The 23833-nt window shown below is 40.9% G+C and overlaps 1 protein-coding gene across 7 annotated transcripts in view; it reads left to right on the forward strand.

Annotated features, from left to right (window-relative positions):
* Window positions 1–23833, forward strand: part of KCTD1 (potassium channel tetramerization domain containing 1) — a 101823-nt gene that overhangs the window by 66297 nt on the left and 11693 nt on the right. For 5 of the 7 annotated variants that reach the window (XM_032704820.1, XM_032704793.1, XM_032704811.1 and 2 more), the window contains one exon: window positions 1106–1284. In XM_032704820.1, coding sequence (XP_032560711.1) covers window positions 1121–1284 — 164 coding nt within the window. In that variant the 5' untranslated portion in view covers window positions 1106–1120. Of the gene's footprint in view, window positions 1–386; window positions 651–1105; window positions 1285–23833 lie in introns of those variants that run through there. The other 2 variants (XM_032704784.1, XM_032704778.1) reach the window with 2 other exon arrangements.

Raw genomic sequence — 23833 nt, forward strand, 5'->3', positions numbered from 1 at the left:
GCTCTGAGGAGATGTTTACAGGGAATCCATTTCTTTGTGCAGCTGAAAGACAGTGTTGAAAGAACAAAGAGAGTTTTGTGATGAAGTGTATCTGACTTCTCGCTGCTTTGCTTACCTTTTAAATGTAAAACTTAGTCATTTGCAAGGGCTTTTAGTTCTCAGGGCATCCCTATAAGATTCCACCCCGTATGGGGCTTTCCTTCAGTCGAAAGCGGGGCCGTCTCAAAACCGCTCTCGAATGCATTTCTATTTTAATCCCCAACTTTGCCTGCCGCCTGCCTTCCTGGCTCCAGCTCACCGCCCTGCCCTGCCCCACCCGCCGCGCAGGCGGCCGCTGCTCCGTGCTGGCGGTGCGGCGCTTCCTTTGTGACTAAAAGTTGGTTTCATCAGCAGAGCATCGGCTCCCGTTCCGCGCTCGGAGCTCGCCGGCCTCGGGAAGCCGCTCAGACCTGCAGCCTATGTGGGGCACGCGGGGGCAGCTGTCGCCATACGTGTAACTTTTAAATGGAAAATGTCTTTCTCAAAGGCTGTCGATGTCCAGTGGTCTGCAGTCCATGAGCAGTTGACTAGTCCAGGTGTTTCTGCTTCTGTTCCCGTGCTATGTGAATTGGGAATTCGAGCGAAGAGTGTGCAGGATGGAGGAGTTGAGGGTTTGTATTTCTGTTCTGGTGGTATGAGTTGACAGAGGGCTTGGGAAGGAACAGAAAAGTCTACCTGGGGTTGTCTTAATTAAGGAAAACATTGTTCTTGGTCTTTTTGTCTGCAGCTCTTTCTGGCGGGGTCTTTATCAACTCTTAAAAATGAGAATGACGTTTTTCAATGGTATGGATTGACTGTCACAAATAGTATTCAGGAAAAACTTGTTTTATTGAATGTGATTTCTATTTTGTGGGTTTTATGAGTGCATTTTGCCCCACTTATTTAAAATGTAGCGAGTTAAAACTCTTAGAGCTAGATTCATTTTAAAAACTACCAAGTACTCGTGTTTGCTTTACTGAGATAAAAGTCATAATCTAAGGCTATGAGACAGTGCTACTGATTCAAGACTGGGGGGGTTCTGTGAGGTTTTTAAGGAGATCATTAACCCAGGTCTATCTCTTCACAGGACAGTCGGCCCAATATGTCAAGACCTCTGATCACTAGATCCCCTGCATCTCCATTGAACAATCAAGGCATCCCCACTCCAGCGCAGCTCACAAAATCCAACGCACCAGTTCACATTGATGTGGGTGGGCACATGTATACCAGCAGCTTGGCCACGCTTACAAAATATCCCGATTCCAGGTAACTTTAAAAAGCTTGTTCTGCATGTCTTTGGCAACTCCTTTTCTTCCATTTCATGCTGGCATGTCCTGGGGTTGCCTCAGAATGATGAATTTAGTTCCTTTTGTTTCAAAATTAAATTAGCTTTCTTTGTTCGTAGGCGGTTAGAGACTGACTTTTCCTTCCCTGCGCCGCTGCGTTTCCAGCAAATGGCACTTCTGCAAATCCCTATGTGTATGTACTAAAATAAAGCTGATAGTAAAGAGCACTTACTTTCTACTACCTAGGATTCTGGTTTTATGCCAGGACACCCGTTCTGTGGTTTGTTACATTCAAAAACTGTAGTGATAATGCATTTAAGCCCAAAGGTGGGGGTGTTGGGGTATTTGTTTTGTTTCTTTTGGAGCAGTAACCGCTCTCCTGTACTGTCAACATGTAATCTCTGATGTGTCACTTGAGGTGAAGGCAAGGTTGAATGTAATAAAATATAGCACAGTATTAACTGAATACTTTTTATGGAATCTTGGGACTTGTCTTACCTGTCACGTACCTTTTGAATGAAGTATTTGTGACTTCGGTAGCTTGCTGGTATTAAGCAGCTAGAAAACTGCTGCACATGTAAGCAAATGGTGTATGTACAGTAAAGAGTGCATCTTTAAGAAAACAACAGTGCATTGAACAGTGTGTGTGGATATTAGATGGTAGGGTGGCAGACAAACACTGTAGTGGTGCTGTAATTCTAAGAGTTGGTTATCAGATAGCAGGCGTTGATTCTGTCCACTGTATTAGTCTATACGTGGCCCTTCACTGCCCAGTCCTTCTCTGGAAGGAAGGCAGTGTTACATTTGTGCTCTTTTCAGCATTTGTGGGGGAGATTTTGAGTTTCTTGATCCCACAACTCTTACTTGCCTTTGCAAAGGGTACAAAGCATGCTTCATAGGATGTGATTTTGTTCAAAGCCTGGGTTTCACTGGTATTACTGCGTCTGAAGCATCGGCTCATAGTATTAAGTGGACTGAAGTAGTGTCCTAGTAGACACTAGGAGCTGACAGGGATAGAGGAAGAGAACAGTAAATAGGGGTATATGGAAGAGAAACAGCTGAGCACATGGTCTTTCTTATGACAACATCCTCAAGGAAGGCCAGGCAGAGGGAAGTAAAAGAGAAGCCATGCCAGAGACCAGATCTGCCAGGAGAGATTGAAACAACGTCTGGAAAAACTTGAACTGTTCTTCGAAAACCAAATCTGTCATTTTGGGGAATTTTTTTAGGAGCTCCTTGTGTTCAGCTACTAGTAGTTGTGATTACTTAGTGGATTTTTTGGTAATTGGAGCAGTGATGGTGTCTGACAGAGTTGTCTGTGCAGTATGAGAGGCTGCTGCTTCAGTTTTCATGTCAAATTCACAGAGACAGTATATTACTTCAAGTGAAGAAACACTAAAATGTCTTTCATAAATGTGTATGGTGGCAGTGGAATTTAAGCTTAATATATTCTGTGTTCCATTGAGCCATTGTAGCACTTGAAAGTGAAAGCTATGCCTGTAGTATCAAAGCCAGTTTAATAAATTAAACATTTTAAAGCTCTTCAAACATAATTTAAAGAAAACCCAAACTCTGAGTTATAGTCATTCTGTTTCAAGTCGTTCTGACATGTGTTTGTGTTTCAGTTCTGACAGTGTCTTTTGAACCTCTTGATGAGTGAATATTTCCAGTGTAGCTGTTAGAACCTGGAATTCCCAGCCAATTCCAGAACTTGAGAGATTTTTTTTTAACATTAGCAGCTTCAAAAGAGCAATTATTAAACTCATTTGAATGTCAAGACAATGGCATGAAGGAATATGCCAGAAATCATGATATAGTTGTTTGGAATTTGTCTGTGAGATTTTACCATAAAGTTGTTTTCCAGTGGGAGGTTGGGATGAGGGGTATATATATATATTTATTTATATATAATGAGTGCTAGGCAAAAATTGTCCGGTAATATTTGGACATTAATACAAATTGTTTCTTGGAGCCTGACCTGGTCAGTTTTTATCTAGAGTCTAACGTTGTAATACAAAGTTAAAACAAGGTTTTGGTCAAGATTGTTTGTATGTTTATTTTTCTGCCCAATATCACATGTCTGAATGATACCTAAACTAAGTCAACACCTCATAGATATTTTTGGGCTAGTTGAAACCTCCTGAGACTTACTGTCATATGAAGTATTGTCTATGAAAAATAAGGTCTGATTATCTTACCTGAAAGAGCAGTGCTCCGGGGATGAGTCAAGGCATAGGTTGCAAGCTCCAGCATCTAACAGGTTGAGGCATGAAAGTCATTAGGTTTCTGACTCGTATTACATGTAGTCTAAGGGCCAGAAGCCTAAAGTGAACCTTTCATCTATGGGCCAGGTACCAGAGTCATCTTTCTTTGTGAGATTGAAAGGGTGATATCCAAAAGAGCAGCTTTGGAGTCACTATGACTTGCTGGTGTGAAGAAGACCTTTTCTGATAGAGCAGTCTCTGCTTTGGAGCAAGTATACTCTTCTTTCTCCTTTGGGCTCAGTAGTAACTCATCTTGTACCTCTCTATTTTCTCCTTCCTGGATAGTAGAGTGGAAATTAGGGACATTACTTTAAAAGAGAATTCCTTAAATGATATCAGGCGAAGACTTGTAGCTTGCAGGGCTCACTTTCCATAATTTTTCTGTTAGATCCCTCAACCTAGTTTGTGCCTTGATATGCAAAATATCTACTGACAGGTAGATATATTTATTCCTCCAAAGAAACCCTGGTGTGACTGTAAAAGTGTCTTGCCGCTGCTACTGGATCCCTGCCCTTTGCTATGGAATGACCATTGTGGGCTTCTCTCAAATGCTTCTGTGATTAAAGAACCCAAGGAATTGGAGCATATCTGTGGTTTGGTCAAAGGCTGACACAGTGGAGCAATCCAACAGACAAGCAGCTTATCTTGTTTTGAGTAATGCTAGAATTTTAAATTCTGAACCTGGAGTAATGCTTAAAAAAACTCTCAAAATAATTTAAAAATCCAGTAGCATATCATTTGAAAGAACCAGTTATATTCCAGACCAAGGAGGACCTACTGTTTTCGCAAGGAAAATCCCATATGAATACTTTATCTCATCAACAGGCTTCAGGTTCTCCCAAGACACCAGTGAGACCATGCCTCAGACATTATGTCATGCAGCTGAATAATAAAATTTGCCAGACTTAGGCTTCAAGAAGAGGCAGTTTGAATCAGTATATCTACCAGGAAGACCTAATGTAAGGTCAGTCTGCTGAAATAAATAGCAATTTTCTTTGAATGCCTGAGCAGGGGGCAGGTGTCCTTTTATGTAGCTCTCTCCACCAAGACTGTAGACCTCGGTGCATTTACCCATATGCATATTGTTCCTTGTATTCTTGTATTGTTTGTATTCTATGAGGAATCTTACAGTTTTGGAATTTGTTCTGGTTTGTTCTGGGTCACGCCTTCCTCTTCTCAACAGTCTTTGGTTTACTTTAAGTTCCCAGATCTTCAGGTTGATACTTGGCAACACACAGAGTTATCTGTTAAAGATTTGTGTGCACTCTTTTTTTTTTTTATTATTATTACTTGGATTTTGCAAATGAAGGGGGTTTTTTTGGAAAAAAAACCTTTATTTTCCACTACCTGGGAAAAAAAAATTATTCCAGGGAAGATGGATCCAAGATGAGGGTCTGCTAAAGGAGCCTTTCTCCCTTGAGAGCTGAGGCACATGCATGCCATCCCGTTGTTCTGTATCATCACCGGAGAGTCTGATGAGAATAGGTTGAGGTGTTAGGATTTATGGTTATGAGCAGAGGAAGCACTGATATTTAAACCTGAGCAGCCTACTTTCCTTCCAGTGCGTTATCATCTTGCAGTATGATCGAACCCTTTGCTTGGAGTTGACATTCCTACATCTTGCAGCCTTAATGCTGCCTGTATGGCATCTACCAGAAGTTGTGTATCAGGCTGTGACAACCTCAACTGACTATCAGAACTAAACGGGAAGATGTTTAACTTTGATCATATGAGCATCAGCTGTCTGATATCTCTGATATCAGCAATATCAGCAGTGTTGTCTATCTCATGTGTTCAAAGCATTTGAACTTTTAATTAGTTCTGTCCAAGTCATCTGGTACAAATATTTGCATAACGCCATGGCATTGGATTGCCACATCCTATATTCCCATTTAAAACATTCTGTATATTTCTTTGTACAACCTTTTGGGATATCTGCTTGTGTTACTACATCTCCCATCTAGAGTTACTCCCTGCATATGAAGATGGATTCTTCTTATACAGTATTTCACAATACTTCCAAATTTCTGCCCAGGGCTATTTCAGGTTTTCATATGAACCAATCCATTCGTGTCCCAGTTTTCTTACCCAATCTTTACTCTCAGCCCTCAGGGAAATTAAATTTCACATACTTGGATCCAGTTAGGACACTGGCACTTCTTTTATTGGTAAGGGTTTCTTTTGCATCAAGAGCGCAGAATTATTTAGGAGAATACCCAGACTGTCCTTGGCCTTTTTTGACAGTTTGCAAGCACAACTTATCCATCATAGGTTGTGTAGATAAACTTTCAAGGACATGGTATGAATCAGACAGGTTAGCACTGCTTGCCTGTTTCAGAGCTCCAGTTTCTGTTGTCTGTAGACTGTCCCCAGTTCCAAAACAAGACACTGACATGGCCCTTAATTCGAACTTCTGCAGATTGCAACACCATGCTGGAGACTTCTGGCTCTGTGGGAGATGTGCTGCTGTAAAGGTGGTCTGCACTTTATATAGGGCTCCTTCTGTAACACTTACGTGAAAGCAGCCCTGTAACAACTTTCCTACTCACCTTGGATAGTACCTCTTAAATTGCTGTAAGTTATGCTAATGACTTGAAGAAATAAACCCAAAATTTTCTAACTTAATGAACATTTGGGGACATTTTTTAAGGAAATATTGACAGAGTGGGTGTTACTACATCTCTATTTCCACTCTCCTTATTTGGATTCATCTTCCTGAGAGGTACATCTCTATCTGCGAAGGTATTTGGTGACCTTTCTGGAGTAGCAACATCAAAGTCTGATGAGGTGGTGATACTTAAATCAACGTGATACTGCAGTAGGCTTGCAATTTTGGAGAACAAATATTGTGTTGCAAGTTGTAAAGAGAAAGCTTCCATGAGAGTTTGCAGTATTGCTGTACACCAGCTCTGTCTGCTGTATTAGCGTGAATGGTCCAGGTCGCAGCTTTTTAACATTTTGTAACATTCCTGGCGGGAGGGAGATAGGCAGAAGTAGTTGGCAGAGGCTCATTTCAGTCTTCATTACCTATCCTGTCTTACTCATCTAATTATTCACCTTTTGTGTTTCATCATTTGATCACTGCTTGTCTTGTGGCAAGGGAAAGGGAGGGCTTGGGATAGGGAAATACACTGACTTGCTGACCTGTTCTGTGACCCGAGATAACTGATTTTACTTTGAGCTTCAGTTGCTTCCTGCCAGGGTTAACAAAAAAGCAACTTGTAAAGTGCTTTGGGATGATGACTGAAAATGTAAAAGATTACTATCTCTAAGCATAAATAATTATAGATGCCAGTAACTGAGACAGAAATGGTTTATGATGTTGGTATCATCAGTAACATGTATTAGTAAAAAACGAAATGTTGATTCATGAGGACCAAACTCAAAATAGTTAGGCAGTACAGTTTTTTTGGTTGATGTAACCATGTATAGAGACTTGAGAAGAAAATAGAAACAGAACTGTGAATGATAGTATACTTCATGCCTATTTCCAGAAATTCAGAGAATTTACACAACTGATACTGTAAAGAGAAATTTTTTGTAACATACATCTGTCAATAAAGAGCTCAGAGGGGTATTTTCTGGTCCTAGCTGAACCAAGATTAATTTTAGCTCTAGGTATATGAAGACAAAGCAGTGAGGGAACTTCGGGTATATATTGACCTAATTTTGCCTCAATTAATGATCATTGCAGGTCAGTCATCACTGTCACCTCAGTAGAAGTAAATATTTTCCAAATTTTAGTCCTGTAATATGTCTAACTTGCAAGGTCAGCAAGTTGCTGCTGTTGCTCATGGCTGGTGACTAGTGAAAGAAATATCACCATCAGATTAGCAGGTCTTCACATCTCCTAGTCAGTAACTGGTGGTGAGTCATCACTGAAAGGGACCATGGAGTTGATGTCTATCTTCCTGCTCTAAATGCTAGTAAAAGTGTGTTTGTGTATTATTTCTTTGGAGGATAAAAATTAGTGGTTTGTGCTTGTTTGATGCTTTTGCACTCAAATGTGTAAAATTACAGCAAAATCAAGGTAGTGAATTGTTAGGGTATTCTTTGCACTTAAGAAGACCCAGAGAAAGTGGATTTGCAGACTTATATCACAGGGGTTCATACCATGCTTATTTATGGCTACCTGGCTATGACAGTGTATATGGAAATGTTCAGAGGAATACGCGTCTACATTCAGGAGTCTTGGAAAGGTAGAGGCTTCTTCTTATTTCTGAGGCTAGTAATCCTCAGAAATAACAGTCATTTTTCTTGAGGGGAAAGAAGAAAATCCATATCCATATCATCAGTGTATACATTCATTTGCCAGTTGGCTGATGTGAGTTTGTATGGGTTAGATCAACCTGTAAGTCAGGGAGGAGAGGTTGTCAGTAACTGTCTCAAAGGTCTGTGTTTTGAGAAATCCTTTCATTACAAAGGCTGCTTGATACCAGCTTGGTGGATGGAAATCTGTGGGTAAGAAACAGTTTGTTACAATGCCTGCACATTTCTAGCCAGTACTGTGGCTTCATGAACTATACTGAAGGCACCCAAGCAGTTATTTTGCACTCTGCTTGACCAAGAAAATATTTGGGAAGATAAAACAAAATGATGAGTCTGTGGGTGTATGGGCAAAAGTCTATTAGAAGTTGAGGTGGCAGTGAAGTATTCTGCTTATTGGTCATTTCTGGTAGGGCCCGTGTTTAACCATAGTTGTGAGGTTCAGTGGTTTGTTTTGCCTTTTGCTTTACTTACTCCTTGCACTCAGGAATCTCCGTATGTTAGCACAAGGTTCTCACTCTGCTCCCACATAAGCTGTTTTTACTTCATTGGTCTTTCATAAATTGCAATGTAGTTGCTAAGCAAATTGGCATCTAGTACATACGTAATTGCAAGAAAACATTTGGCTTCCAGTTCTACTGTCAACACCCGTCCACCTCTTGGGTGTGTTTGAAGCTTTAGGATACAGATTCCAACTTCTGGCTTACTTCTTTCTGGTAATGATCAACCTCCTGGCTGGGTTTCATGTATACAAGTGTGCTTGCCATTTGGGGATGTATTTGCAAAGGTTGCATACAAAATGGTGAAAACTGCTTAGGACACAGTGGTTATCTGCAGTTATTTTAATGCAAATAAGGCACAAATGCTGTGTTGGCCAGGGGAATGACACCAGTTCCTGTTATGTGAATTTTTCCTCTAACTTAACCAGTCTGCAGTTTATTCAAATGTCATAACCAGACAAGTGTCATCTGGCAAGATTTATTTCTTCTTTTGTCTTCTGTTCTCAATTTTTCTTTCCCCTTAGTCTACAATTCTCAAGATGTCACTGTCTCTTTGACTCTTGCCTTGCAGTGTCTTTTTTTCTGTCCCTGTTCTGCTCTGAGCATCGGCCCTACTTCTGTCATCTAAATTCCCTCACTGCTTTGTCTTCAGGTCTTTTTCATCTACATTTTTTTATCTCTGTTGAAAAGGGCCAGAGCTCACAAAGGTCATAAGTGATCTTTACCTGACCAAATCAAAGCAGATTGCTTGCTTGCTTGTTCTTTTCTCCACACACGTTTGGTTTTCTGGCTCCTGTTAATGGTGAGCTTTCTTTGAGTAAGTGAGCACCCAGCTTATTTTATAGATATCTCAGATGATGCTTTGGCTCTTGGTGATATCAGTTGAAAGGACTCTCTGAGACTCATTGATATTGATCTCTCACTGAGTCTCTGAATCAGTAATCAAATAAATTGTTTCTAGCCCTGATGCGTACATTAGCTTGGGTCTGTAAGACTCTTCCAGCACAGTTGTCTCTGCACCTCATCCGGACAATTTTCTAGGCACTTTCAAGGCACTTTCTGCCTGCTTGAGAGAACCAATGGTCTTTTGCAACAGTTTGAAAGCATTTAAGCTCAGCTTGTAGCTGCTACTCATAGACTGCTTTGAAGGGGAATGCCTTTAGAAAAGGAGTGGGTTTGCGGTCACTTTCCTACCCAGTCCTTCCACCATGCAGCCCTGTGTGTGTAGACACTTGAGCCAGCTCAGGTGCTCAAAGCAGTATAGTACGTCTCTCCACCTGGACTTGTTTATCCTGCTTCCAGCAAACTCAGCTGTGCTGCGTCTGGTACCCAAGCTAATTACTGGAGACCTATCTTTTATGTTTCTACACACTGCTGCATTTTGCAGAACAGGCATTTGATGAAGGAGAGCAACACTGGCAGTTCAGTTTCTGTGAATCAAAACCTTTCTGTTTGCAAAGGATTAAAAGAGGTAAAAGGGGAGAGTAATACAAAGATGCAAAGGTTTTGCACATAAGATGAGATGGTTGAGCAACACAGTGTTAAATGCAATGGGGCATACTTCAGTAGTTCAACAATTTGCAAAGATAAAGATTAATTCTACCTCCTAGACCCCAGTGGGGTTTTCATGGTAAAATGTGACAAGCCTGTCAATCAAATGGTAGACGTAATTGTTCTTTAAGTGACCTATTAAAATCCCATTCCTTTTAATTAAAAATTGTGTCTGTGTTCTCGCACAGGCCATATTTGAATGGAAAAAACTCTTTTCATATGAAACACGTTGCAGGTAGAGAGCTGTCACAAGCTGTGTGACACACATGTGAAACAGGAGGAGTGATTGAAGTCCCAGTGCAGCAACATGTGGCTTGCCTTTGGCTCCTGCTGACACAGAAGGGAGATGGAGGGATAAGCAGCATCTCCCAGGTCCACACCCAAACCCTTCGCATTCCTTGCCTAACAAATTGCTTGTAGTTGCTTATTGTAGCATAGAAAGTTATAATATACAGCATTTGCCATAAGTGTGTCACTTCAGAGCAAATGATGGATTACGTCCTTCCACACCCCAAAAGTTGTTCTTTGTGCTGTAATTAAAAAATAAATGTTGCAATGTTGAATTGGAAATATTTTGTGCCATACAATGAATTTGTTTTGTTAGGTTGCCTGGATGTAATTGCAACAATGTCAGTGCATTAAACCTGTGTCACGGGGTAATGGTTTCCTGCCACTACAGCAGTGCCAAGGACTGCTTTGCTTAGCAGCTCTATTGCTGTTTATCTCCATCAGCCGTAGTGATTATTTTGTTTCTGCAAAAGTTTTTTCTTATTTTGTTCCCTGTGTGCATACTATAAATCATGGTTCTGTTCGAACGCTAACCACAAATCCCAAACGCTAGGAAGTGCTGCCATGCCAGAGAGTGGCTCAGCTGGGAGCTGGTTTTAGGTTCACCCAAACTCGTCAGTGATGCGAGGGGGAGAAGACGTTCCAAACCATGACAGTCTGCTGGGCCCCTTCTACCCATCTGAAAATTGATCCCTTTTAAACAGTTTAGAGGGCCCTCGGGGTCTTGCAGCTTACATAAAAAATGAAAGCCCTTCCTGTCTTAGAGCAGTGCAAGCAGTCAATACAAAAGAGAAAAATGATCTTTTAAGTGTATCCCATTGAATCCATTATCTCGAGGGCCCGTGCATGATACTTCATCAAAACATCATCGTCTTGGTGATACATGGGGGAGAGGGTGAGGTTGCGTTTGGGGGATTTCAGAGAAAATGCTGCCGTACTCTCAGTGCCACAGGACAGACTAAATATGATACAAGCCAGAAAATGAGAGCTACAGAAAAACTGATATGTTCCTTCTTATAACATATTGAATTTTGTGTGTTTGAAACACAGATATCATTCAGGAAAAGTTTTGAATGTTTCTTTTGTTGATATGTAAGTCTTGTTGGGCATCTCATGCAATAATTGCTTTACTTCCAATCAGAATACAAATTTGCAGATTTTCTCTTTTCATTACAATGGTAAAGAAAATAAAGGAGGAAATAAATATCGGTGTTTGTACCATCAATACACTCTAGCCTTGTTGTGGGAGGTAGTGAAAGGGTTGAACTGCTCTATCATGAGCTGAATTGGTGTTGAATTTCTAGTTCATGTGAGCAAGTGTCAGAATTATTAGGTTTTAAATGCTTTTTAAATCTTTTGTATGCCTGTACTAATGATTCGTATGTTTTTCTTAGACTAGCATGAAAGGAAAATAATTGATTTCTCTTGTTCTGAGTTTGCAGTATTTATTTAATGGCATAGTGGAGTGTTCTACCAGATTATGGAGTTAGGAGCTGATCTTTTGCTGTTGGTGTTTCCATACTGAAAATAGTAAGGATTTTGCTCCATGTAGATGATAGGTAGTAAAACAGAAGTAGTTGGATTTGTTTTCATTAACTAGTACCATCAGTAATTCAGAAGGGCTGTTGAAAAAAATGCATTTTTGGAAGAGAAAGGGAACAATGAAGAAGTAGTATTTCTGAATGTAACTGAGCTGTCAAACACACATCCTTTGGGGTGTCGTCCATTTCCTTTGGTGAAAGCCTTGCTTAAATAAACTGAGCAGTAGGCAGTGGGTGTGTGCCTTTGCACAACAACATACACCTAGGTGCTTTGTTGGCCAGAGTGATCCTAAAGGCACAGTGCTGTCAACATTCCTAATTGGTTATTACCCAATAACACACACCCTCCAGTGTCTTGGGACTACAAAACACTTTTTAACTAGCCTTCTTACATGAATAATGAAGCACTTCAAATATTCATCCAATTAGAGTCAGCCTCTTTCTTGGCTAAGGATTGCCAAATGCAATTGGACATACTTCTGACATAGAATTTCAGGCTATATCTATGTTGGAAGGGTTTAGTCATAATTCTTGACTTCTGGGGAGAGATTAGATAACACCACGATGGTAATTTCTCCAGCCTCAAAAGCTATTGTTTATTCACTTTTCCTATGAAATTCTAGTTTACTAGCAGCATAATGTGGGAGTTTTAAGAATTTTTTTTTATCTACTTGGAGCTTGTCACATGAAACTGTTCATGTTCTGTTTGAAACAATGAGATGGTTTGCTTTTTTCCCAAGTGCTGTGGCTACAGCTGCATAGGACTGAAGTTGTCATCAAGCGTATGAAAAGCAGACATCGATCACGTGTACTTTTCAAACATGTAGACTGTATTTATGTTCATCTTATATTTTTTCTGAATATTTTGCTGCCCGTCATGATTGGCTCCTGATATGCCAGTCACTGACTTTTAGATATGCTTTTCTCATGTCTTGCTAATGTCCTCAAAAACAATGTCCTTATCCTTTGCAGAGTATTAAGATTTAATTTTACTTTACTAGCTTCTCCTGTGAATAAGCTCCTCTGAATGTTGATCTTCCCTCCCGGCCTTTCAAAACCTGACAGAAGTGGTGTGCCATACCCCTGCTTACACCAGCTTCCAGCTCCACTGCAGTTACACTGTAGGGAGTCACACTGGCTGCATCGTGCTGCCACAGAGAAAAGCTCTGTGACAGTATCCAACTTTGTGGTGCGAAGGAGATGCACAAGTAGGGAAGTCATGGCAAATGTTAATCTAGGAAGATCTAAGTTGATGGAACAGTGGCAGGAAGGATACCTTCCCACTTTTCTTATTTCCCCCTTGGAAGACCTTATGGGAAAGGGAAAGGATAAAAAGTGCTGCTTTTCTGGAGCTAAAGCACAGTTGGAGGCTCCACTTTTCATCAGGCATTCTCATTTTCCCAGTTTCTAATATCACTGTCTCATAAAGCTGGGCCTTGGGCCATGCCTCTCATGCCGGCCTTCTCTTGCTTAGTAGCTAACCCTGATAAACTCATCAGCAGAGCTACAATTGCACTTTCTTGCTTTTACTTTGGATTAATGGTGTAGCTCTCTGAAACTGAATGGATGCTGCTCTCTAGACCACAGAGGTCTAGTTGCAGGTGAGCATTTAATTCCCCTCTCGGAAAGTAGAAATAAAAGCCCTAATCAGGAATGTTTCATGCATCTCTCTGGGTAGGCTCAACAAAAGAAAGGATGAAAAAGATGCTATTGAAAGTCGCTGCTGTCTGGTATCATTACAAGGCATAAAGCACTGGTTTGAAAATAGAAACAGCTGATATGGGTGTGACTTTCAATTGTGCTTAGCTTCCATGTGGGTCAGTTTATTATTTCCTATTAAAATGTGAAGTAGTTAAATCAGAGGTGTAAGCCCTTCTTCCTTCTCTTTATTAATGAAATCCTGGAAATACGATAAACATGAAGGGCCCTGGGAGTGATGAACAACATAAAACAGGTTTGGTACCATGTAAAAACTGTAAAGCTGGTAGTGCAGTTCCTATTCTAAGAAGAAGAATTAGTCATGTTGTTCTGCAGACCTGACCCTGATCCTGCAGAAGCTCTGCTGGGCTGTGCCAGGCTGATTCATCTTGGGATAGCTCGTCTGTGGCTCCTCTGGGAGTATTTCTTCCAAGAGCCCTTTCTGTTGCTATGAAGGACCACAGAAAGAGCTCTGTCTCTAGACCTTGCATGCCAGAATATTTTTCTTTGCAGTGTGCTTCCACTGGGAAAGGTGAGTGGTGATGAAAGCTTTATCAGCTGGAAATTGCAGAAGCAGAACAAAATAAATGGGGTGAAGTCCCAAAAAACCCAGTGAAATCTAGTTCTGATAAAGGTCAAGTTTGTTGTAGCACGTTCTGACTAAATGTACATCTGAAAAGAAGGCACATCCATCATAACAGAGACTTTATTTTCCTCATTGCTGTCCTGATATTATTCTGCCGAAGTAACAGAACACGTGGGGGTGGTAGGGCGGGTAATGTGGGGGGAGCCAATGCCCCTGGTCAGAAGTGACTCCACGTGATTCAGCCAGCAGGAATGTGTTCCTGTCAGCTTTCCCTGCTTCAGAGTTGAGGTGAAACTCCTTCTTTGTCTTGCCTGAGTACCTAGTTATAGTAAATAATAAGCCAATGATGTACTCCCAAAATTAGATGTGGAATTTAATTTTGCCTGTGTTTACAAAACTGAGTAGCAAAAAAGCCTCATCTGACTTTGATCCTGCAAAGTAGCCTGAGCTGCTGTCCACAGTCATGTGCTGGCTGTTTCTGTGCTCCTCAGTATTGTTTAGCAGAGGACTTGCCTTGAAGATCAACCAACCCTTGAAACACAGTGGAGAAATACCCCTTCCTTTTGTCATCTGTTGTGAGGCTCAAGTCTTGGTAAACGCTTCTCACCAATCCCTGCAAAGCTGTCTCTGACTGCCTTTGTGTTACCAGTGTGAATATGGGAGACTCAATCTTTACAGCAGTGTAAATCCCCAGGGTGTATCTCTACCAGAGGTCTTTTAACATCAAAGCAATGTAGATAGTGGCTGGTGGCAATTAAAGGCAGCAGAGGTGGCTGTCCACTGCAGCTGGAGCTCTGGATGGGTTGCAGGATGCAAGGATGGAGTGGGGCTTATGGGTGCAGCTGATGAGCAGTGGGGCTTTGGGGCAAGTGTCTGATCTCAGGGGCAGCTGCAAGCAAATACCTGTTGTCTTTCTGCTTTCGTTGACTGCAACTGCTGCAGTATCAGTGGTAATATCACAGAGCCCAGTCTGACCTCAGGTGCCTTCTCCCTCCTGATAAAACCTGTCATGAAGCTGGTGCTCAGCAGGTGCCTTCTGCTCCACAGCCAAGCAACCCAGGTCCATTTTGTCTCCTGTGATTATTTTTTTGGTAGTCATCTTGTGGTTTCACTCAAGGAGAAAAAGCTGTGCAAAAGTGAGTGGCCAAGGACTGCACCATAGGTTTCCATCACAGGACTGCAAGCTTAATTCAAATAAATGTAGACTTTTGTGCATGAGGTGGTTAGCAATATATGATTTGGTGGTCTGACTTCCTAGTCAGAGTTGGTTGTTTTAAGACATTGTCTTTCTCAAAACTTCTTCCCTTCATTGTGCTAATTGGCTTCTGCCTGCCTCTAAAAAAGTAGGTTTTTAGGAAGGTAGTGGAAAATAATCAAAATCATACTATAGCCCCAAACTGTTTGTTGTAACACCAGTAGCTTCTGGAGAGATGGGGCTTTGATGAAACAGTGCAGCTCTTGATCACCCTAAACTATTTTCAGTCTTCTGCACCTTTCGATAACGTGGTTCCATAGATCTCCTGTGAAGATAGTGGAAAACGATTTATATCTATGCCTTGGGGTGATGAAAGGAAAAAAAAAAACCCAACCCAGAAATCTACCAAGACACCTGGATTTCTGCTAAATTAAAATTTTATTATGTTCATGTATAGAGCAAAAAGCATTAGTATTAAGTAGCTACACAAGTGGAGGGGATAGTGCAAGGTGGTTGTAAGGTGTTTTATTTTCAGCAACACCGAGAGGAGGAGGACTTCTCGAAACAGTTTTCTGTCCCTGAAAATGCCTGTATTGGAACTTGCATTGTTCTGAAAAGATATAGGTTTGAAATTCAATGTTGTTAGCTCTTTTTTCTTCTTGTTGTTAAGGGAGTCCTAGCCTTTTGGCATTCATACCCACTTGGGTGGTTGAGCAGGGTTTTTTTCAGTATTAGCACAAGCTGCAACTTAATCTATTGATATGAAAATTGTGCAGTGTTACCAGTGTCTGTGGAAAAGGGCAGATGCAGTTGAAAAAACTCCTTTTTTCCTCTTCTTTTAATCCAGGGGTAGTTAAATTTTGCACTTTTTAGAGAAAAGCTTCACAATTAAGTGAATTAAATAATGAAAACCTACAAACTCAAGCAGTAGTAGGCTGCTTCATCAGCAGCATCTTTCTGCTGGTTTAAAAGCAGTGCTCAGCTTGGTAGGCATCTTGTTGTTTATTAGCAGCCTGGAATTGCCACAGGGAAATTCTGACTGTTGGGTTGTGCAGGTTTCTACCAGAAAGATCACAGCAGATGTAATATATATATCCTAAGTATTGTAAATCCTCCAGACTGATGGAGTTACGCTTATTTGACTGTTTCTCCACAGATCATTTCCCGCTTGTTTGCCTGCTCTCAGAATTTATTAGTTGCTATGTGACAGAGCTGTTGTAATCTTTCAGCCGTGTGATCAGTGGCGTACAAGGTGTACGTGGAATGAGATCCGGTCCTGTGTGGGTGGGCTACCCTCCGTGGGAGTCTGTGTCTGTCCATAGGCTGTAGCTCGGTCCTACAGTCAGCTCACGTCAACACCCTGCTAAAATACTCGAGGCTGACTGCCTGCATTTAGGAAATGGGGATCCTAACACACTTGCGGTATAATATGACTTTGGACGACACTCTCCTCTAGTGAAGCTGCAGCTCAGGAAGAAACTGAGAGCAGTCAGCTCCTCTATGTGAGGGTAACCTGAGTTGCAGGGTAAATTAGTGCTTAAATTAAAAATGTTACAAGTTCCTACACAATTTAGGAGCACTACAAACTATTGCTCTGAACTTAATATCATATAAATTTGTGATTTTTTATTCAAGAGAGCCTGATTTTTTTTTAATTGAAATTAGTATCTAGGAAGAATAGTGTTAGATTTTGTTTAATATGTGAATTTTGGGACAGTTAGTTTCTGGTCACTTTGTGAGTGAGATATGCTTACCTTGACATGGGCAGCTACTGCCTGTGCACAGTTCCTGACTGGATTCCTGTGGCTGCTCCAACAGAGCACAAGCCTGCAGTAGTGTCCCTGTGCCATCCCCACAGCCCTTTGGGATGCCCTAGAGTATCTCAAGTGGCAACAGGCAGCTGAATCACATCCTGGATGTTGTGTATTAAAGGCACCATGATATAACATTTACTTTTGTCATGTGGTATTTTTGAGGATTTCACTGTTTTCACATATGTGGATTAATTATTTGTTGTGTCATTAGTTCATGGGGCTATATTGCTTCTGTGCTGTATGTCAGTTCTCTTCCTTTCTCCTCTCTCTACCTCCTCCACAGAATTGCATCTGACCTACTGCTGGGTTTGGTATGGCTGCAGGGATGATTACACCATGACAGCATCTAATTTAATAAACAATAAAGCCACTGTTTTGTATACGTAAAGTTTGTCAATGGAAATAATGTTATCTGTGTGTTTTTTTTATCACCCCACCACCAGCAAAATGTTGAGGTGTGGCTTTGGCATTTCTAACCTATGCAGTAAGCAATATTTATTGCTCAGAGCCACTGTCTAGGATGTTTTAGGTGGACTTTCCTGTCCTCTTAACTGATTAGCGCACAGGTTCTGTATGAGCTGATTTGTTTAATGGTGTGATTTGTCTAGTTACTGAAATGCTTAAATCATTTGAACTTCTAGCATGAAACCGTTTAAACATGTAAATATATGGGAATGAGTTATGCAAGTAACAGAACTTGATTGCATTCACCCACAATACGGGTATAAACACACCTCTCTATGTAGACACATGCGTATGTCCACACTAGGAATCACAGCAATATAATTGTAATGTGTGTAAGTTCAGCCATAGAATCACAGAATGTCAAGGGTTGAAAGGGATATCATCTTGTCCCAACCCCCCTGCCATGGGCAGGGACACCTTCCGCTAGACCAGGTTGCTCAAGGCCTTGTTCAGCCTGGACTTGAACACTGCCAGGGTTGGGGCATCCACAACCTTTCTGGGCAACCTGTTCCAATGCCTCACCACCCTCACAGTTAGAGTTAATCAAAAGAGCAGTGTACTGTCCTGTGTTTCTCATACTAAATTCTGTGCTCATCACACCCGTTGCTTCCTTGCTTCTACTGTGTATGCTCTGGTGCTGTCTGGATTGCCTTTCTCAAAGACTTTGTAATCTAGGATATTAACCTGAAAGTACCATTTTCATTCTAGCTAGAGGAATCTCTGAGCAGGTGGGCTAAGTAGTAAAGGAAAACACAAATATTTGAGAGAATCTTAATAAATGTGCAATTTTGTAGCTGGCCTTGCAGCTTCTCTAGTTGCAAATAAAGTCAGTTTTATAGGAAAAGAACATTATTTGGGCAGCCAGGCTGACCTTTGTTTGTAGTTTTCATGGTGTATGTGTAATAATACCATCTCTAATACATTTGCCTGCCACTGTGCAAAGAAATGTGTTGCTTATTTACTAAACATGTCATCAGCATCTCCTGTTCCTCTTCAGTTCAGCATGTATCCTTGGGCTGTATTTTCTGCGTGTTATTTGAGTCCTGTTCTCAAGAGTCATTCTTGCATGCTTTCTTTACAACGTTCCTTAGTCTGGTACCTTCTTGCTTCACTCAAAGGAGGAAAAAAAAGTAAGGTAGGTGTGCTTAGTGGTAGCATCACACTAGAAATCTGGCACATGCTTGGACATGGTTGATTTCTCCCGGTCAGCCCTCATCTGCCTTACCCGTGTTCCCTTGCTGCAGCACCTTCCTCATCCATTAGACCTTCTACTCCCTCAGATGAAGCAGGGGTCCTGTGGGCAACAGTCTGCTAGGTGTACAACCCTGGCTTGTCCCCGGCTTCCGTGCCAAGTGGAGAGTACTGTGAGAAAGCAGTAGGTCATTAAAGAGATAGTCTAAAGTCTTTCATACAGAGGGAGGTTTGCAAATGCAAGTTGCAGAAACATCTCTAATATCTGACATATCTTAACTTGTGGAGTTGGTTTTGACTGCCTTAATAATGTTCTTTACATGTGTATTTTTTTGTTTCCTTTGTCTATTCCTATACGGCTTTAAAAAACCAGGCTGAACACCCTTTCTACCTTCCCTGGCAAATTTTTCTTTGGTCAGTCCAAGCCCAAGTTCAACAGCAGGGTTAAGACCCACTAATGTGTTTTACAGGCTTCTGCTGCACAGGCTAGCAGCAGCAAATTGTTGTCCTCTGCATGAACTGCACTTGAGAAGGATGTTACAGAATTTGTATGTGACTTTCATTGGTATTTATTGAAAGCAGAAGAGCAAGGATGTTTGGGAAAACTGCATTCTGGGAGGATGGTGTTTTCTGGGGACACAGGCACAGATGTAGAAGTTTTAGAAGCATTTTTTCTCTCTGAATTTTATTCATTAATGAGAAGTTTTACTTAAGCTTCAACATGACCTCTTTCTCTCCCTTGGGAAGCAGTCCCCAGAGGTTCTACCATACAGCACGCAGAAGTTAGTTGTACAGTCTCCTGCCTTCCTGGGCTGCAGTGCAGGAGGAGCTTGTGCAACTCTTGCAAAGGGAAAGGCAAGTGTGTTCTTGTCCTGTCTATGAAAATGTGTTGTCCTTTCTCTTAGAGAAGGCAGCAGTTAGCAAAACAACATAGGTGTGATTTCTGGCTACGTGGTCAGAGTTGCGAAGATCTTGGAAAGCTCCGTTCATTATGGTTTCATTGCAAGGTTTGTCATTTATAGGGAAACAGGTTCCACGCATATGAAGTGTGATGCCTTATTCCCAAAGTAACATCCTGGAAAGGGACAGAGTTAGGGATACCATAGAGCTTCTTACATAGCATATACATGCTAAACTGGGGTCTCTGCTGAGATTGGATCCAGAACTCATTTTGCCGCTATTTTTCCAAGGCATTTCAGGGAGAATCTCGGAGTGTTTCCTATTTGCCTGTGATTTGTGTTTGGAATTTTGATGCTGAGTCTTCTCAAGGGTACCGAGGAAATCTTGAGAGCTAATAGTGGTTTGAATGAAATTCATGAAAGCTGAGGGGCAAACTTGATGTACGAATGAATACATCAAAGGATTTCCTCCATTCTGAGAAGGTTTTTTGTTGGTTGTTTGGGGTTTTTTTAATATCATGAGTAGGACGAGAAATGGCTCTGGTAGCTTTTTCTGAGATGCTTTAACAGTGTCTTTGCTTTGTGGAATCTGCATTTACAGGTTTATCTATAGGGATTTGAAGATGGGTATTGTTAACAAGCCTTTTTTTTGTTTTGTTTTAAGAAAAGTTGGCAGGCTCAAAGGAGCCTGAGTTGAAACTAATATGTTTTTGCATTTTACTTAAATGTGATCCTAGGACACAAGTTCCACTTTTTTACATTGCTGCCTGTGAAGGAGTTCAGTGTTCTGAATATATAGATTATCATGGCCTTTGGGATGTTGTGCAGCCACTGGTTTACCTACTTTCTGGCTTTTGGTATTGAAAGATAAACACTCCTGTTCTGCTCCTATCCTCCATTATCTGTACTCACAGCAAACCTGACCATCTTAAACATGATTAAAATTTAATTCAAAAGTTATTAGCTAATTATGACGCAAAGTACTTAATTTGCCATTGCACCCTAATAACTTAAAGGTACTCCTGATAACTTGGTAATAACCGTATCACAAGCAAAAGGACACGGTTGCTACTAACTTAATAGGCAGCTTCCCTCAAGATAAAACAAATAACATACCTCAATGAAATCGGATTCAAGCTTAGTAAAATTATCTTGGCAAGCAAAGAGAGTATTTGTTAATTTTTCTGTGAAATGTTATCATTGCCAAGAAAACTTGGTTACAAAAAACAGAGATGGCAAAAGTATTTGCATGAATAATTGATTTAACATTTCATTGGTTTAAGTGATTTTAGGAAAAGTGGCTTTGATATGCTCTGGAAAACTAAAAAGTTTTTAAGGACTTATTTGCAAGATACCAAACATTGTAGGAGATGTGGGGCTTAAACGCTTGTAGTCTGTTCTTCAGTATATCCAGTGCTTGAGCAAGCCTGAAAAAAAAAAAAAAGAGCAAGGAAAGATGGCATTGTAAAGAGTAAAATGCAGGTGGTCAAGCTGTGGCTATGAACCAGCAGGTATGCAGGGGAGCCCGTGTGTGTGACTGCTTTATTTGCCTGATGTCCTCACAAATACCTGGAGCAAATTTCCCCTTGTGATGAGAGGGATGATGGCAGGTGTCTGCAGCCTCCTCCCTGGCTCTGAGTCTCTGTAATTGGTCATGTGGGGTGGGTCAGTCAGAGAACTGGCCTGTCCTAGAGGTGTCTCAAAGTCCTAGAGGAAGAGAGGGGCTAAGATACTGATCTGTAGATAGTGGTTTGGCTGAAGGAACAATCTATTTTGGGATTACAAAACTTCAGTTTTCTAGAGACAGATCTGTATGGTAGCAAATGGGTTGAGGAAGTGCTTGGTATCTGGAGACAAGCAAAACTATGAGGGTCAGGGATTTGTTCAGTCACTGAATCACAGAATGTTCTGAGTTGGAAGAGACTCACAAGGATCATCAAGTCCAGCTCTTAAGCAAATGGTCCATACACGTCTTCAGGAGTGTCAGCAACTTCAGTGTCTGTCAGATGGAGGAACCTTACTTTCTGAAAAGTGATGGGGATTGTGGGGATGCATATCCTGGTTTGGGGTGGGGGAACACCTGGTGAGCAGAGGATAGACCCTTCTCAGCCACATCTGAAGCCTGTAATGCAGTCTAGAGGTTCGGGAGGTTTGGCCGACGCAGTATTGAAATTGCTTTTGAAGCACTTACCTTCCCAGTCTTGTGTGAAAAAATGCAGATTAGGGTTTTAGCCTGTTCTTCTTATCAATCTGCATCTCCCTACTATACCAGAACAGAGAGAGAAGGAATATGGTAAACAGAAACTCCCTGGCCCATCCGCGGTCTGGGAGTAGTGCTCTCCTGGCCTCACCCTTGTTGCCATCGTACAATGTGGGAGATGGTTTCCATCTGCCCACAGATATCGTTTTCTGGTCGTGAGTCACTAGCTCTTGACATCCCATCCCAACTGTTTATTCCTCTCTTTTCTCAAATGTCAGCAATTCTACAAATGGCATTTGGGTCTGGGTGGATGATGGTCCTAAGTTTGGGAATGGGGGTTTGATCATCCCAGGAGAAGGCTGTGACAGAGCCTATGTTTTTTGACTTGCTTCTGTTGAACATTCAGGCACCCTGCACCCACCAAATTGACTAGGCATCAATCAGTATGTTATGTACATCAGGGAAGTTACTCTATCAGCTCTATGTCATGTCATAGTGTAATTATTAGTTCTGCTGTGAATCTCCTAGGATCAATTGTTTAGTGGGAAAAATACAGGTTTTAATTTTTCTTGGAAAAACTTCCTTTTCAGTAAAAACAGAGATTAGGGTGCTTCTGCTGACTACTGGAGCCTTGGCCATCAATTTTTCAATGCACCCCAGTGTTCCCTGTGACCCATGTATCCACTTTTGGTCAGCTGTCCTTAAGTTAAATGTCTTGCATGCTCCATGATCATCTATGGCGTAGTTTGCTGTCGTGTAAGTAGCATTCCTGCAACATGACTACATGATGTTGTGCAATTTATCCTTTTCCAGTTAATGTGTCAGTTTGTCCGTGTGGATTACATCCAGTGACTATTAGTTCATTTTGTAATATATCTGATTTCCTTTCATCTCTACTCCTGATGCTGCCTCTGATCAGGCAGGTTATAGCAAATCCCATGTTTCTCTCTTTTTTCTTTTTTTTTTTTTTGTCTCTGATGCATTCCCTGATGATACCACGTCACTCATCATTTCAGATCCTTCCCATCTGCTTCTCACATGCTTTGCTCTGTCTTTAAGATTATTCACCAATTTTAGTCTATCTCGATTTCTTCTAAATGTTTTATTAACGCTCTGAGCTTGCCCCTACCTTTTCTTTTACTTTCATGCTGAAATAACAATCTTAAGATGTTTGAAATTTTCTCCATGTAAATTATTCAGTTCCTTAATCTTTAGCAAATATTTCCACAAAGGTTTGACATCTGTTTGACTCAGTATTGGGCATTTATCTGTTCTTTAAAATGCCATGTAACTTCTTTTTTTAAATCTCTTAAGAACTGGTGTTTTAATACCTCCACCAGTACATTCTTCTTTCTCTGTCATTTTGGCTCCTATATAAATACTTTTTCTATAGAAGGTTTAATGAGACTTTAGGTTTTAGTACATTTTTCCCCTGTTACCTGTACAATAATAATTGTATTCATGCCTCTTCTCATAATGTAAGAACTGTCTGTGCCAAGGAATTCCTGAGACTCATGGACATGAAACCTTAAATTAAATGTAAGAAGGAAGAGATAAGAACAAATTTTAATAGCACTGAGAGCAAGAGATTACAACAGGGTATTTGGTTAAAATGCGGTTTTCATAATATATGTTCCTGAAAATTGCGAATGTATTCTGTTATGTTTATGAGCCAACTTTTGTTGTGCAGAGTTATAAAGGTTGCTATGTATTCGGTCTCTGTGGATCCAAATGATGTGAGGTATTCAAAAAAGAAGAGCAGGTTGATACTGTCAAAGTGGTCCTCTGAAAAAAAGAATAGAAACCTCATCATTCTCTGCTTGGGTAGGATAGCATTTCTCCCTGGCATGGATCCCTCTTCAACTGTACTGGCTTCTAGGGGACAGCGCAAAATTGTATGATTTAGACATATGAGGAAGTAAAATTAAATAGCCATGAGATGAGCATGCCATTAAACAGATCTAATTTATAATGGGCTCTTATGCAAATTGCCTTTGAGCTCTCAGTAAAAGAAAATGAAAAGAGATTAATAAGGACAGCTTGGACTAAAAAAGTTGCAGACTAAAAAAAA

This window comes from Chiroxiphia lanceolata, chromosome 1 (genome assembly GCF_009829145.1).
Source record: "Chiroxiphia lanceolata isolate bChiLan1 chromosome 1, bChiLan1.pri, whole genome shotgun sequence".
In the NCBI taxonomy this organism is placed as follows: Eukaryota; Metazoa; Chordata; class Aves; order Passeriformes; family Pipridae; genus Chiroxiphia; species Chiroxiphia lanceolata.